Source organism: Nanorana parkeri, unplaced genomic scaffold (assembly GCF_000935625.1).
Source record: "Nanorana parkeri isolate BGI_ZX_2015 unplaced genomic scaffold, ASM93562v1 scaffold9, whole genome shotgun sequence".
In the NCBI taxonomy this organism is placed as follows: Eukaryota; Metazoa; Chordata; class Amphibia; order Anura; family Dicroglossidae; genus Nanorana; species Nanorana parkeri.
Window position 1 is genome coordinate 3,140,651 of NW_017306277.1, and position 14,471 is coordinate 3,155,121.

General features: G+C 41.3%; 1 protein-coding gene across 1 annotated transcript in view; it reads right to left on the reverse strand.

Moving 5' to 3' along the window:
* ADAMTS9 (ADAM metallopeptidase with thrombospondin type 1 motif 9) overlaps window positions 1-14,471 on the reverse strand; it is a 202,755-nt gene that overhangs the window by 170,804 nt on the left and 17,480 nt on the right. Inside the window, exon 3 of the mRNA XM_018554557.1 lies at window positions 7,903-8,065. Coding sequence (XP_018410059.1) covers window positions 7,903-8,065 — 163 coding nt within the window. The remainder of the gene's footprint in view (window positions 1-7,902; window positions 8,066-14,471) is intronic.

Below are 14,471 nucleotides of genomic sequence, written 5' to 3' on the forward strand. Positions count from 1 at the left end.
ATAACGGTCACCAGGACAAATAGAGAGGGAGAATCTCCCTAATGGGAACTTGGGAAGACAGCAATAAAATCTGACAGGTGTTCCAATCCCTCTCTACTCTATCCAAATCTAAAAAAAAGGTTTTGGCTTCAGATGTACTTTAAACTTGGAAAGCGTGGGGAAGGGATAACATTCCTATTGTCCCCGTAAGGAGGGAATCCTACACTTGTTGTCCAATCTGGCCTGGTTTCTGAGACAGGAAGTGAAGTAAATTCTCAAAGAAAGATTCTAAGCCCTTCCATGTTCTATGTTACATTATAAAAAAAAGCTATGGCTGGAGATCCCAGAAGGAGAACCCGGTCTGAACCTGAGCTCCACTGAACCTGAAAGGTAGGTCCTTCCACTGCCACCCAATCAGCTGCAGTCGGAGAACTCCCCAACCACAGCTGCTGTGATGTAATTGAGTTTATATTGCCACATAGCTATATTTGGTCAATGATGTCAGCACAAGCATTCCACCCTTTTCTTATGCGCAGTTGCAGGGTGGGAAATGCCCCGGGGTGCAGCAGATTGGTCCCTCCTGGGCCACATGAGGACTTGCTTGCAAAACACGGGTCATTAGTAAGGGGCCTGGATCCAAACTCTGGTGAATGAGAAAAATCAAGGGAGATTGGTACATCCTAAAGGGTGACAGAGCTAGAGGGATAAAAAAAGTATGACTGCCTGGATTTTAAGGTGAGTTGACATGAGATGACTGCAGTAATGCAAGGCTAAACCCCAGAAGGCATTAATTCGCTCCCTGTCGTCACTCTCCTCTAATTATGTTGCCATTGGTCTGTAAGTTTTCCATCTATACATATCCCATATGGGCAGAGAGATAAACACTTCCTGAATCAAGTTAACAAATACATTTCTCTTCAATATCAAGAATGAAGAAAAAAAAAACTGGCGCGGTATAAAATGCAAAAACAGACAAAAAAATATATATAAATAAATATTGGGGGCCTGGTGCCTAGAAGGATTTCTGTTCTGAGTGATTATATTTCCCTATTTACTTCCACACATTGTTTCACGGCTCTCTGATAGACAACACAGCCAGCCGGGACAGAAATAGCCGGTTTGTAGTGGGAGCGCAGTGCTAAATTTAACAATGATTATAGGTTTCATGGTGAGACAGCTGTATATTTTGGAGTCAGTGCTAAATACAAATATGACAATTTAAAGTATACTGTTACTATTCTTACATGTATGTGAAGCTGACTGACTTCATGTCTATCGTGTTCCACACCACGTCGGGAGCTTGTCACCCTCACGGCCATTTTGTCTGTTTAACTAGCACTGCTCTGATAGTCAAAGACCTACAGGAGACAAAGAAACCCTTCACAAGTGTCTCATGTAACGTCTTACAGAAAACAGATAAGAGAGGGGGCTGCTTAAGGTAGACCTTTCAGTGACTTTACATGATTAAATTCCTGCTATATCGCAAAATACAGCAACAATAAAAAAAAGAAAAAAAAAAGATTATTATTAAAAGTAATGAAGCTACAGTTTAATGACTTTGCCTAGGCTGAGATAATGTCATCAGTCTTCTGCATTTCATTCTGCATTTCCTCAGTCCACTCTACTCCCCCAGTGGTTAGACTGCAACATTGGAAATTGGTGCATAAGGTGGAATTCACTGCATGGGTGGCCACGTCGGCAGCCTTCAGCCCGACATCCTTTGATCTGAATATCGAAGGAACCAGGCTGAAAATTCTCCATTGACAGTGAATGTAGCCAATCAGGTGCAGTCATGGTTTCAGTATTCTGAAAGCGGCACATGTTTCAGAACAGCCCAGTGTGGGGGTGGTGGGAGAGTATTCCATGCATGCTGATAGTGTAGATAGGGGAATTGAGAGGTTTTTTTAATTGTTCATCTTGCATGGCTAAATGAGGAAACCCTCACAGTGTATGGATAGCTTAAGGATTTCAAAATATATATCACTATTCCCAGTGACAGTTTGTATATTTTAAAGTGAACCTGTCATGAACCTAAGTAACTTCTTCAAAAATTGCATTTTATCTGAAGTTATAGGGAGCTGAAGTTCTATGAGGAGGTCAAGCTCTTCACTCCAGCCTCCTAAATTAATCTATTGGTCCTTTAAAGTAAGTGACAGAGTCCATTAATAGCCCACCCCATCACCCACTAATACTTATCTTCAATGATCTTCCTTGCCGCTTTGGTCTTCCATTGAAATTGGGAGTCCAAAATCTATGTGGGTTCCTTGGCAGAAACCTACTCAGTAAGCTCTTGGTCGTAGCTTACCCAGGGCTGATGATCATCCACCACTATAAGTGAGAGTGTTCATACCTTCCAGTTGGCCTGCACACTGCATCCTAGGAGAGGATCCAATGCTCCTTCATACCAAGAGCCAGTAATTTTGCGAGTGTTCTGATGGAGCAACAAGGATCACAAGGAAGGTAGGTATAAGTGTGTGGGCATTTGGGCCTTTAAGAGGCTGTTAGTATTTTTAATATGACGGGCAATCTCAGTGGCCAACAGAGAGGCTCAGGAGGCTGAACGAGGGAGACAGGTTTAAGAGGGCAGTTATATGCATCAGTATATTCTGAGTCACTGCCTTGAAAAATATGCATACCAGAAATCTTCACTTAGGTTGACCATACACTATTAGAATTTATGCGATTTATCTATTTGCTAAATCGAGCCAGCTCAGTCAACTTTTGTTGGAGGAACTGGGCCGAAAATTGTTGGCCGAACAGTGACTGCAACAGTCAGGCGGGGGAGATTTGTCCATTCACGCTGTTTAGAGTGCATGGAGAAATCTATTAGTGTATGGCCAGCTTTACTGTCCTTGGTCAGTGCTTCAGAGAGTATTAATACTTGAGACTGCCAGGCAACCAGAATTTCCAGAGGAAGGTCAGCAATGGCCGCCCGCCTGTTTCTCTCCTTACGCTGAGTTTTGAGTGAACGTTATCTCTTTATATTCAGAAAACCTGTTTTTTTTTTGCTTCAAGCATCTCTCTGCCAACAGCTCTGCTGATACAACAAGATTATAGTTTTTACAGCACCTATACCAGCGACATTATCATATCATAAAACAATTTTATGGAAATAAATACTGAGATTCACAGAGCACCCTAACCTGATTTTCTTATTCACACACTCATAAAAACTCTTCCCATAAAGCCCGCAGTTGTTTTTATAGGTGGAAGAAATCATTCTATTTTAATAAATGCCAATGCTCGCCGCGTTCCGTTGTTTCATTAATGTTGCAGGATAAGATGTAGAAGCATTCCTCTTTTCTGCTTATTCCATGCTAATGTAATATTTATCTTCTCTTTACTGTCAGCCCTGTAAAGTCTTGCTCTAATGCTCTGGGACAAATGGGCAATACATTTATTGGTTTGGCCTAGGTGTGTGTGTGTCATTGTCCCCGCTGTACTGAGGTTTTTTAGCAAAATGTTATGATCGGAGTGTAGCTGAATGGTTTCCTAATCTACAACATCAAACTTAAGTCTTGAAGGAATTGACAGCAGATGATGTGAAATGTTTAGTATCAGAGAATATCTTCCGTAATAGTTGTAGCACAGGATTTGACTCAGACATAGGGATCATTTATAATGCAGAGTGTATATCGCTATCTCTGTTGTAGATCACAGCGCTACGTACACATTATACGATCCCATTCATAAAAATCAGGCTGCAGCGTGTAGCTGGTGAAGCCCCAAAGAGTACTCTCTGCTCTACGGAGCAGAGAGAGCTTGGTCATTTGAGGAGAGAAGGTCATGTGACCTCTCCTCCCAGCTTTCATTTTTCCTTGATAAACTCATTAATTTTGAATACGCTCCACCAACTTAAGAGTCCTGAATTTTCTTGCAATCCGCAAGAAAATTTGTGTAGCACATTGCTGTGCTTTATATATGTGCAGTTTTTTTTTAAACACTGCAACCAAAGCACTGCTTTTTAAATGAGCCCCATAGAGTCTGTGCAGCATATGCTACGACACGAGGAACCAAAAGGACAAAAAAATGTCTATTTGGAAAGAACAGTGAGGGGTCATGATGGACCAAAAAATATGAAGTTCCACCTCACTTCCTGCTCCATTTAGCCAAAACTCCACTTCATCTTACTCAACTGGCTATGGTTTTAAACTTTTCTCTTCCTCTCCATCACCACTTCTCATTCATGGTTTAAGACATTCTCCATTCAATAAATTCTCCATCTTTCCAAGAAATTGTGCAGGCATGTGCCATATACACTACCAATCTGTTCCCAGCATCTGTCAGGTGGCAAGAATGGAGCTGGGTGCTGAGAATGAAACCAGGTGCCAGGACAATGTAACTCCTGTGCACATGTGTAGGAAGTACATCATCAGTGGTTTCCCATGGAATTATGCAGGCACGCGCAGTGCACACTCCCATACCCATTCACAGCACTGTACTGAGAATGGAGCCAGAACTTCGGTGCATATACGGAGGAGTCACATCACTAGTGGCTGCCCAATGGCCAGAGGAGAGGCACAAACAAGAAGAACGCAGAGGGGAAGATAGTGGTGGATAGAGGTGCGAGGGACAGAATAGAACTGCTTTCAATTGTCAGCATGGAGTGAGGTGACTGCCATAATTTTGGAAAGAAAGCAGCAGATCTACAATTTATGGACACTCATGGAACAATCATTTATATACATTATTTTTAAATTACATCTTATAATTTAAGATGTTATATCTTAAATATCTTATACAGTAATCTGTATTTAATATTACACTTTTAGATACCACTGAAGTTTGGGAACACTTGATAGGTTGGCCCTAAGAACTTGATTGCTTGGTGTGGTGTATGTGGATATATCCAATCCAATGCTGTCCATTCCTTTCTATGCATTGAACTTTGCTTTTATTTCACTGACCCACTGCTCTAATTTTTAAGATGCAAGGAGCAACACAGCTTTAAAATCCATGATAGGCCAAAATTAGCCCAGAGTAAGTCTGTAGTCAGGCTGGAAGTTGTATGAACTGGAATGTGCTGGAGGAGGTAATTAAACAAGAACTTTGAAGATCTTCATTGTGATTTTATACAAAAGCATGAATAGAGGTAGATTGTACTCCCCCCAGCCCTTACCTGCATCACGAGTAATGAGGCGGAACACGAAAGCACATAGAGGTGGTGAATAGTGCAGTGCTTCTTACTGGGATATCAAGAGTCTTATTCTAGCCTCAGAGAAATGGCTTCTTTATACTATAGGAATACTATAGTCTAGTCATAGTAAAAACATTAATTACATGCATTTATTCCTACATACAGTATGCAGGCTGCTTTACTGCTCCTCTATTAGGTTAAGCTATATCTAAAGGCCAAACTTTTATGCAACTTTTTTTTTTTGCCTGTGTCTGATTGGGGAGATTCCCTTCATTTCCTGTCCTGAAGATTTCACTGAAAACAAAAATAAGTCTCTCAAAAAAGAGGGAAATCCCCACCTCCCTACTTAGATAGTTGTCACCAGGACAAGTATGCCCATTGGAAGAGTTCCCTTTTATTCCTCTTCTAGTGAAACAAAATGTTGGATTTTCTTCCTTTAGTCTCAGTGACAATCATCACCAGGGCAAACAGAGTATTATGAAGAAGAAAGTAATTATATAATTTTGATATACTAAAATAAGGGATAAAAAAAGCTGAGGTGTTTCCAGGGTCAAGAACAGTCCCCTTTCATCAGGGAGGTTCACTGATAATTTCAGATGAAAGGCATCTCCTGGCCAGAAACTCTGTTGTCACCCCAGGACAGACACTGGGGTAGGCCTATAGATCAATTCCCCCTCTCTGCTTCAACGTGAATTGAACAAGGTTGATAATATTGTTTGAAATAACACTATAGAGTATGCAGTATACAGGATAGCACTGGAGCTCTGGCAGAATCTCAGGATTTTTTGCACTAATCGAACTGATATAACAAAACGCTTTCAATTGTATTTTTAACAAAAAGGAACCAAATAGGAGAAAATTAATGTTAGGGTTTACGTACCCTTTAATCACAGCTGCCTGACATTATAATGGCTTTGTGCAGTTATGTCTCTAACTTCAAAAGGCCTTATCATTCTACATTTAGCAACCTGATTTTTCATAGAGCAACTGAAAACCTTCTGTGCCCTGTTTTCAGTCCAGCTCCTATTTCTGCAGGTGTCCTGTGCGGGGATTAAAAAGAGATTAATGACGCTTTCCTTATAAACCGTTCCAGGCTCTTTGCTGAACAGTTACATCCATTAAAAAAACAAAATGGCCTTTGAGAAAAGGAAGATGATGAAATGTCTTTTAATATGGAAAAACCGGTCCGAGGAGCTGGATGAAAAACATGTTTTTTCGATGTATTAGGACTCGGAGGAGATGCTGTCATCAGCTTTGTACTCTTATTTCCTCGGGTTACCAATAAAGCCGTTTTCCTTCTGCCATGCAGGATATCGTGTCTGTGGACAGAGACTTCAATGGCTTAACCATATGACAAGGAGCTTTATGGAAGTCTGCAGGATAATGGCACACTTACTGTAGAATGAGAACACTCAGCTACTGACTCAGGAGAAGACCAGGAGCTCTCCAGCAGCTGCTGAGCTGATGGCTGTCATTGGAGGCTTCCTTTGTACAAATGGTCATATTTAAAAGGATGGATTGTTATTTCTTGGCGCTGACAGTTTGGCTCCAATATTTTTGGTGCTGAGTTGTCAGCACATCTATGAGTTTTCACAAGCTTCCAAGCACAGGTGAGTATCAAGAACATGGGGTTAGTTCAGTGGCGGGTCACAATTTTGGAGCTTTGTCATTCTAGTGTTAAGGTCAGGGATTAGGGGTTATGTTTAAGTTTTAGGGTTGGGGGTTATTTAAAAGGGGAGTTTATATTGGATATGTGATACATATACTTGCTTTCCCCTCAATACATTGTTCCTTAGCTACCAAGAGCTAAGAGAAATACCCAGTATTTCTCAGTATGGGGGTCATGTAACTTACTCCTCTTTCTCCTGAGTGTCAGCTGGATATTTGGATGCTCAGGCACTCAATGCTGTCAGATGGGGTGGGAGAGACCCCTAAGTCCCATGTAAGCCATTACTCCCCTTTACTCACCTTTTTTCTAAGAGACAGCACTAGGGCTGGGTATTTGGATGCTCAGGCAATGAATACATTCACATGGAGGTGGTAGAGGGCCCTCAGCTCTATGTAAGCCATTGCTCCCCTTTCCCTTAACTAAGCATTTTTCTAAGTGACAGCCCTGGGGTTGGGTATTTGGATACTCAGTCACTGAATACATTCACGTGGAGATGGGAGAGAGCCCTCAGCCCTATGTAAGCCATTGCTCCCCGTTCCCTTTACTAAGCATTTTTCTAAGTGACAGCCCTGGCGTTGGGTATTTGGATGCTCAGGCACTCAATGATGTCACATGGAGTCAGGAGAGAGTCCTCAACCCTATGCAAGCCATTAACACCTGGCATCCTTGTTTGTGGAAGCCAAACAGAGCACATTTTCACTTTATGTATATAAGGTTCACCTTAAGGATTAACATAAGTAGTAAGGTTAGAGGGGCTGTGTGTTACGGGACAGGATAAGGATTAAGTGTTAGGAGGGCTAACTATCAAAGTGTTTCTACAGCCAAAACTTGTTTTTAAAGGTGGAAAGATTACCCTGTCAGGATTTTACCGCTATCCATAGAGACTTCCGCTCACTTACTGTCATGGACAACCTTTCAGTAAGCTGAAATCGGATTGGTTGATTGGTTGCTATGGGCTTCAACACATCATAAATTCCCTTGCTGAATAAGCCTGCATATCTGCCATGATGTCTCTTAAATGGTCAGCCTCATTGATTTAATACTTGAGCAGTCACACGGAGAACATGTCAATAAGTCATGAACGATTAACTATGCCAGAGGGAAGGGGAGACGTTACCTGTTGTGTCACACGTCTTTTTTTCCCTTGATGCATTTTTCTGAGGTGTGATGTGTCTGTATACTATATGTGGCTTGTTGTGCTCCTCTTCAGTGTCATTCTCATCCTCCAGCAGTAGAGGCTCCACAAAATAGTCCCCATCCTGAGACTTGAATGTGCCGAGCTGACAATGAGAAACAGAGGTATTGTAAGTATAATATACACAGTACATTGATTTATATAACAAGTCAAATCCAGGTCAATCTATGAACTGATAATGCCATCCATTAAACAACAGAGCTGTTCATCCCCTGATCTGGCCAACAATAATTAGAAAGTGGTTTTGAGTATATGATGTAGCCCCAAAAAAGCTTTTTTGCCTACCAAAATTTGTATGTTAGTCTATCCAGTCCTGAGATTCACATGGTCTGCCACACAGCATCCCCTGTCTGGCAGGGGAGAGACTTGTTTTTTTTTCTCTGCTACAGTTAAGTAACAATTATAGGTCCGGACCCTCCCCCAGATTGTGTCTGGACAGTGAATGGATAAGCAGCAGATTGATGAGCTCCTCTCTTTGTCACTCTGCTCGTTCCTCTTATCAGCATGTTCCCAGGATCCCAGTCCTACCTGGCCCTCTACCAGTCTGAGCTTTGCTTACAGGGAATGCAAGAGGCTGATACCATTCAAGTACTTACACTTACTTATTTTAAAAATGATGGGTGGAATTTATCAAAACTTGAGTAGACAAAATCTGGTGCCTCTGTGCATGGCAACCAATCAGCTTCTCTCTTCAGTTTGTTCAGTTAAGATTTTAAAATGAAAGAGAGAAGCTGATTGGTTGCCATGCACAGCTGCTCCAGATTTAGTTTGCTCCAGTTTTGATAAATTCCCTTCAATATGTGTACTCATGTATCACTGAATACAGATCTGAATTAAAGGAGAAGTATTGGGAGAGTAAAATGTACTCTTCCCCATTATTAGAGCCAGCATATGATGCTGCAGGTGTTACATGCCGGGCTCTATAGATCGAAGGCTGAGCACTCATGAACCACTGATCGCTCAGCTCACGATCTTCTCCCTGCAGAGAGTGGTGACAGTCAGTCACCGCCCCCCCCGCAGGGATTGCCCCCTCCCCTCTCTGTTCCTCATTGCAGGGATAGACAAGGGAGGGGGCGGGCACAGCTGGCTCTGGAGAGGCAGAGCCAGCTGTCAAACAGGCAGCCGGATGGATCCCAAGAATATTGTCTGGATCTTTCCCAGCTGCAGCACAGCTCTGCTCTGTCAGCAAATAGTGAGCAGTAGCCCGCAAGATGCTGATTTTGATTCACAGGAGAACATGAGTAAATGTAATCCTCTGACCCAAAAGAGGACTAAAGTTAAAAAAAAGTTTAGCTTTAGTTCTCTTTTATATCTTCCTGGAGTTCACCTTTAAAACAAGTCCTACTGTATTACTGCCTACTTTCTCCAAGTACAGAACCTATTTCTGAGCAGCTGCGGCTTGTAAAAATTTTTTTTATTAAACACAGAGCCAGGAGAGGTTTATTTTTTATGTCTCTTCTCTTTACTGGGTAAATTGTCTTTTACACACTTGCTCTCAAGTAGCAAAGTCAGAATGTGTTTGCAGCTTTTTTGAGTATAAAATGTTTGATGGTATGGAAACTCAGAGCAATAAATTATAAGGGCCTGATGTAAAGCGTGAACTAATGCTGAGAACGTCTGTTTATACTTATACTTGTCTATTTATAGGTATCGTCATTGTTATAATAATCTGCATGTGTGCAAGTCACTAGGAGGGTATATTTTGTACTTGAGCTTCAACAGGGGCATAGCTACAACTGGCTGGGATCATCAGTCTTTCTGTCTGAAGGGCCGGGCACTGTTTTAAAATGAGCAGTTGTTGAAATCTCTACGCACACACACACACAATTATCACTGTTATCTCGTTTACATGCAATGTAGAAACAACTAATCATCATATAATTATGTCTCTGACAAAAGTGTCACAGTCTTGGTTAAAAGAGGAATGCAACGGTGTAGCGTGATACATGCCATGGTGAAATGGTCCTTTTCCATGAGCTGTGAGAAAGCTTTTTGGGTGGGAAGTGGGGCTTTAATGGGCCACCCATGGGCATGGCAAATTTTTAAGTTTTGCCTGACAATTCAGATGTGCTCTTAAGGGGCCAAAGGGTGCCTCAGAGGAGCTTTAGAGCTTACCTGCATGGAGCGAAAGAACTGCTCCAAGGAACATTAAGTCATGGGGCTCAACCAAGACTCCTTCACACGGGAAAACTGGGCTGCCCTCCTATCTCAAAAAGCAGGCTTTTGGGGTAGGGAGTGGGGTTTTTGATGTTAAGTATTGCCTGACATTTCAGATGTGCTCATGAGGGCCAAAGAATGCCTCAGAGGTGCTTTAGAGCCTACCTGCATAGAGAGAAATAACTACTCCAAGGAATATTAAGTCATGGGGCTCAACCAAGACTCCTTCACAGGGGAAAACTGGGCTGCCCCACTATCCCAGGTACATAAAACATGTTGGACTGGTGTACCGAGGAGAGATACTTCACCATCCAGGCATTAATCACTGCGGGTCAGTGACATATTATATAGCTACTTGGTCTCTGTCTGGAAGAGGAAAGTCTTCCAGAATCAACTTCCTGTAGGCTTTAAGATTCTGAATGAATGAAGGTAATAGTGGAAGACCTGAAAAGATGTGTCACAATAAAACATGTCTTTTAGGAATGCCTACCTTTTACTATGCTCCCCAATCAGTGAGAATTCTCATGTATTGTGACTTGTATATGAATGAATTTTGCCTTTCCACCCTCTTATTTCCTCACTTTCCACCTAGGTGAGAGTGACGTGCCTTCAGCTGCCTGCAGCCTCCTAAGATATTTATGTAACACATCTCAGGAGGCTGCAGGATGGTAAGTACCAAAGTATTATGAAATATCACCTCTGCATAGATGTCAGCATATATTGACCTGCAGGCTTCTGGAATGTGTGACATGAATATTCCAGGAGGCCATGGGTGGCTAAAGGTACATCACCAGTAGAAATTGGAAGTTCGGGAGGTGGAGAACTATTTACAGCTCACAAAACATGAAGATTCTGAGCAACTGTGCATAAGAGAGGAGGGAGGAAATGAAAAAGTCAACTGAATGATGAAAGGTCTACTTTCAAGCAAATCTGTCAATAACCTGGGCAAGGTATGTCCCAGTGCCAATGGTCACCAGGGCACATAAAAAGACTGCATCAGTAGGGGTTGGGGGCACAGACAGCCATAAAAACCTGACATGGGCTCTAATCTTTCACTGCTACATTAAAAACTGAAAATAATTTTTGCTATATATCAACTTTAAGCATTTTTTTTTCATTATACACTCTACTGGACTGTCCAGGTTACTTCAGTTGGGCATGTTTTGGCCGGTATTCGCAAAAATAAGCACCACAGGGTTCAGAACCCTGGAAGAAATCTGAAACTGTGCCTAATTTACAGCACACGAGGGAGTAAAAACATTAAGGGTAGCCAGGGCCATCCTTATAATGCGGCAGCCTGAGGAGGTTGCCTCAGGTGACATCTCTTTGGATTCTGCACATAAGAAAAGCAAACTTTTTTTGTGGTGACACCCTTTATTTCTTCAGTTAATTGCTGTTTCAACATTTAGTAGGCTTAGAAGGATTGAACAAGTTGAATTTATAGGTAGTTTGATTAAAAATTAGAAGCTCAGGGGCTGAATGGAAAAGTCAAATGATCCTGCAAGAGATGTAAAGTTTGCATTGTGTGTACTATGACATTTAGTTACGCCTCTGAGGGAGCTGCCCTCTGAATTGAAAGCCAATTGGGGACAGTACTTATACTTTCTATTTATACGTAACAGTATCGTACGAATTCCAGTTTACAAACTTCTTCTAAACCATCATGTATATAATCCTAATTGCTACATGAAATACAGTTCCTCCTGACAGACACGTAAATCAAGCAAAGAACGTTTTTCATGTTTCTTAGCTGTCCACCTTCCCATGTGACTGATCCTGAATGTCTGTTGTGATGGAACCAATGACCAACAAATCAATCACTTCGACAGGTAGTCTAGCCAAGTAACTGGTACCAGATGTATATTTTCAAAGCTGATAGCACTTGCTCCTTAGGGGAATTAAACACATTGACCTATAAGCTTACAGAATTCTGTAGTTTATTTCGTCAAGCATGCTCTTAATATTTCATATTAACAATGTGACAGAATACCCAGTCTGGTTATGCTGAAGGGCATAAAAAACCTTCCTTAAAGTACCTTTACTTTCTCAAAACAGAGGTTTTTGTTATTTTTTTTAAGGACAGTGGGCAGGAACATGAAATGTATTTATTTTATGCTCCATTAGACTACTTTGCAACCAGACCAACCAACATATAGCAGAAATGCAGGCTAAAATTATACAACCATTTTTTTTATATCTGGCACACAGCTGTTTTAAGATCATTGGCCATCATCAATGCAAGGTAGGGCCTGGGTATAAAAGAAAGAGGGTAAGCAATCAGGTTATAGTGAGAGAGACAAAGGCAACCAGAAAGTGCTTGACTGTTATATTAGTTCCTCTTCATAGTATATCCATCCTGGCATTATGTTCTTCAGTAGCTGCCGTGTCATGCTGCAAAGAATGGGTGCAATTTCTTGAACGGACCAAGTCTATCAGGGCTATTCACTAAAGGGTGAAGAGTTTGGAGAAGGCAGGAGAAGTGAACAATCCAAGGCAACATAGCTGAACTGGAAAGGGAGCTGAATTGGAGTATGTTTCCAAATCAGCTATTTTTGCCTAGATTGTCCACTTCTCCTGCCTTCATCAAACCTTCACCCTTTAGTGAATGGACCTGTATATGTTGTTGGAATCAGTAACATCTCAGAAGTACAGAGTGAAGTCACTCCTTTAATTGTAGCCCTTGGCTAATATAGAGGAGCAATGTCACTATGGACTAATGTGGAAAGCTTCACTCATGTGGGTATGTTTTGGCATGAGCTCTTTGTACTAAACATTTGAGTGGCAACCATATACACCTTTAAACATTAAGGTTATGATCTCTTTAGAAAGTTTTTGCCTGTTGGACCTTTCTGGAACAGACCCACCAACACCCTTCTGAGCCCCCCAGTGATAAAAAGACTGCAACTGTCTTCTCTCAATTAGAAGAACCATGGCATTATTCAAGGTGCTATTGTATCAAAAAAATATCATGATCTCAAACATGCTACACAAACAGTACATTTTTATGACTGTCATGTATCATGGGCAAAGCACAGGTCCACTTTAAACCTATTATCTACAAGAACAACCAGATCCTTCTCTACCACTGATTCAGCCAGTTTGCCCACTACTGTATGTGTATGGTGTGAACAGGGCACATAGTGAACAATCAGATTCTTCTCTATCACTGATTCAGCCAGTTTGCCCACTACTGTATGTGTACGGTGTGAACAGGGCAGATAGTAAACAATTGTTTTCTATGTGCAATGTTCATACTATACATATGCGGTGGTTTGAGGAAAAACGCTGCTCAACGGACATGGTGTGAACAAGCCCTTACTCACTCAAGATTCTATGATACATACATGTTTTAGCCCCATCAATAACTTTACTTTTATCCATAGTGAAACTTTTCCTTACAGTTGTCCAAAGCATCTAATGGATCAATGGCATCTGTAAGTGAGAGAAACCTGGCATTGACTATATTTCACTACACTGTTGTTTTTCATCTGAAAACACAAAAATGGTGCTTGATTCTCAAACTCTATCATTTATAAGCAACTTTAATAGTAATGGTCCCAAAACTGATAACTGAACTGCACCGCTTTCAAACTTAGACAATTCACGGTACAAACCACTAGACCCAAGATACTCTAAGGGTGCATGGATCTGTCTTGGTATCAGACACTTGTAATTCCCTGTGTACTGCAAATCAGAGTTAGAAAGGAAGGGGCAGCACAAGTCAATCTGGTTCTGTTTGCACATTTGTTGACACGGAGCATGCTTTCATTCTCCAGAAAACAGAGGGATGAGCTCATTAAGCCTGCTTCTGACCAATCACAAGCTATGGGCAGGAAGGTGACCCAGCTGTATTGCCTAACAGCAGCAGAGAAGCATTAGGTCACCAAACCAGGTGTGCTATCTGGCAAGACTGTATACATTTCAAATCTGAATGGACACAATAACAAATACTTTGACATGTAAAATCATTCACATATATGTATTTTAGCTATGTATTTATCTTTTTTGCTTGTAGTTCAGCTTTATTCCCTGTCCCCTGTTTGTCCTTGTCTAGTTGAACTTTGGAGATCCATGATATGAACATGCTGTAGCTATCACAAGAACACATGTATTGCGGCACCTCTGAAGATAATGCATCTCAGAGACACATGGCAATCATTTGCGATATCTTTCCAGGAGGTAAATTGGCAGGAGTTATCTTCCTGTTATTCTGACCTCTAAAATATAGCTGTGCATTAGAACACAGAACGCTTAATAATTACAGGATATTGCTATACCAAATGTATGTTGTTTGTTTTCAAGGAAGGAGAAATGGTAATGGTAACATTTTCCTA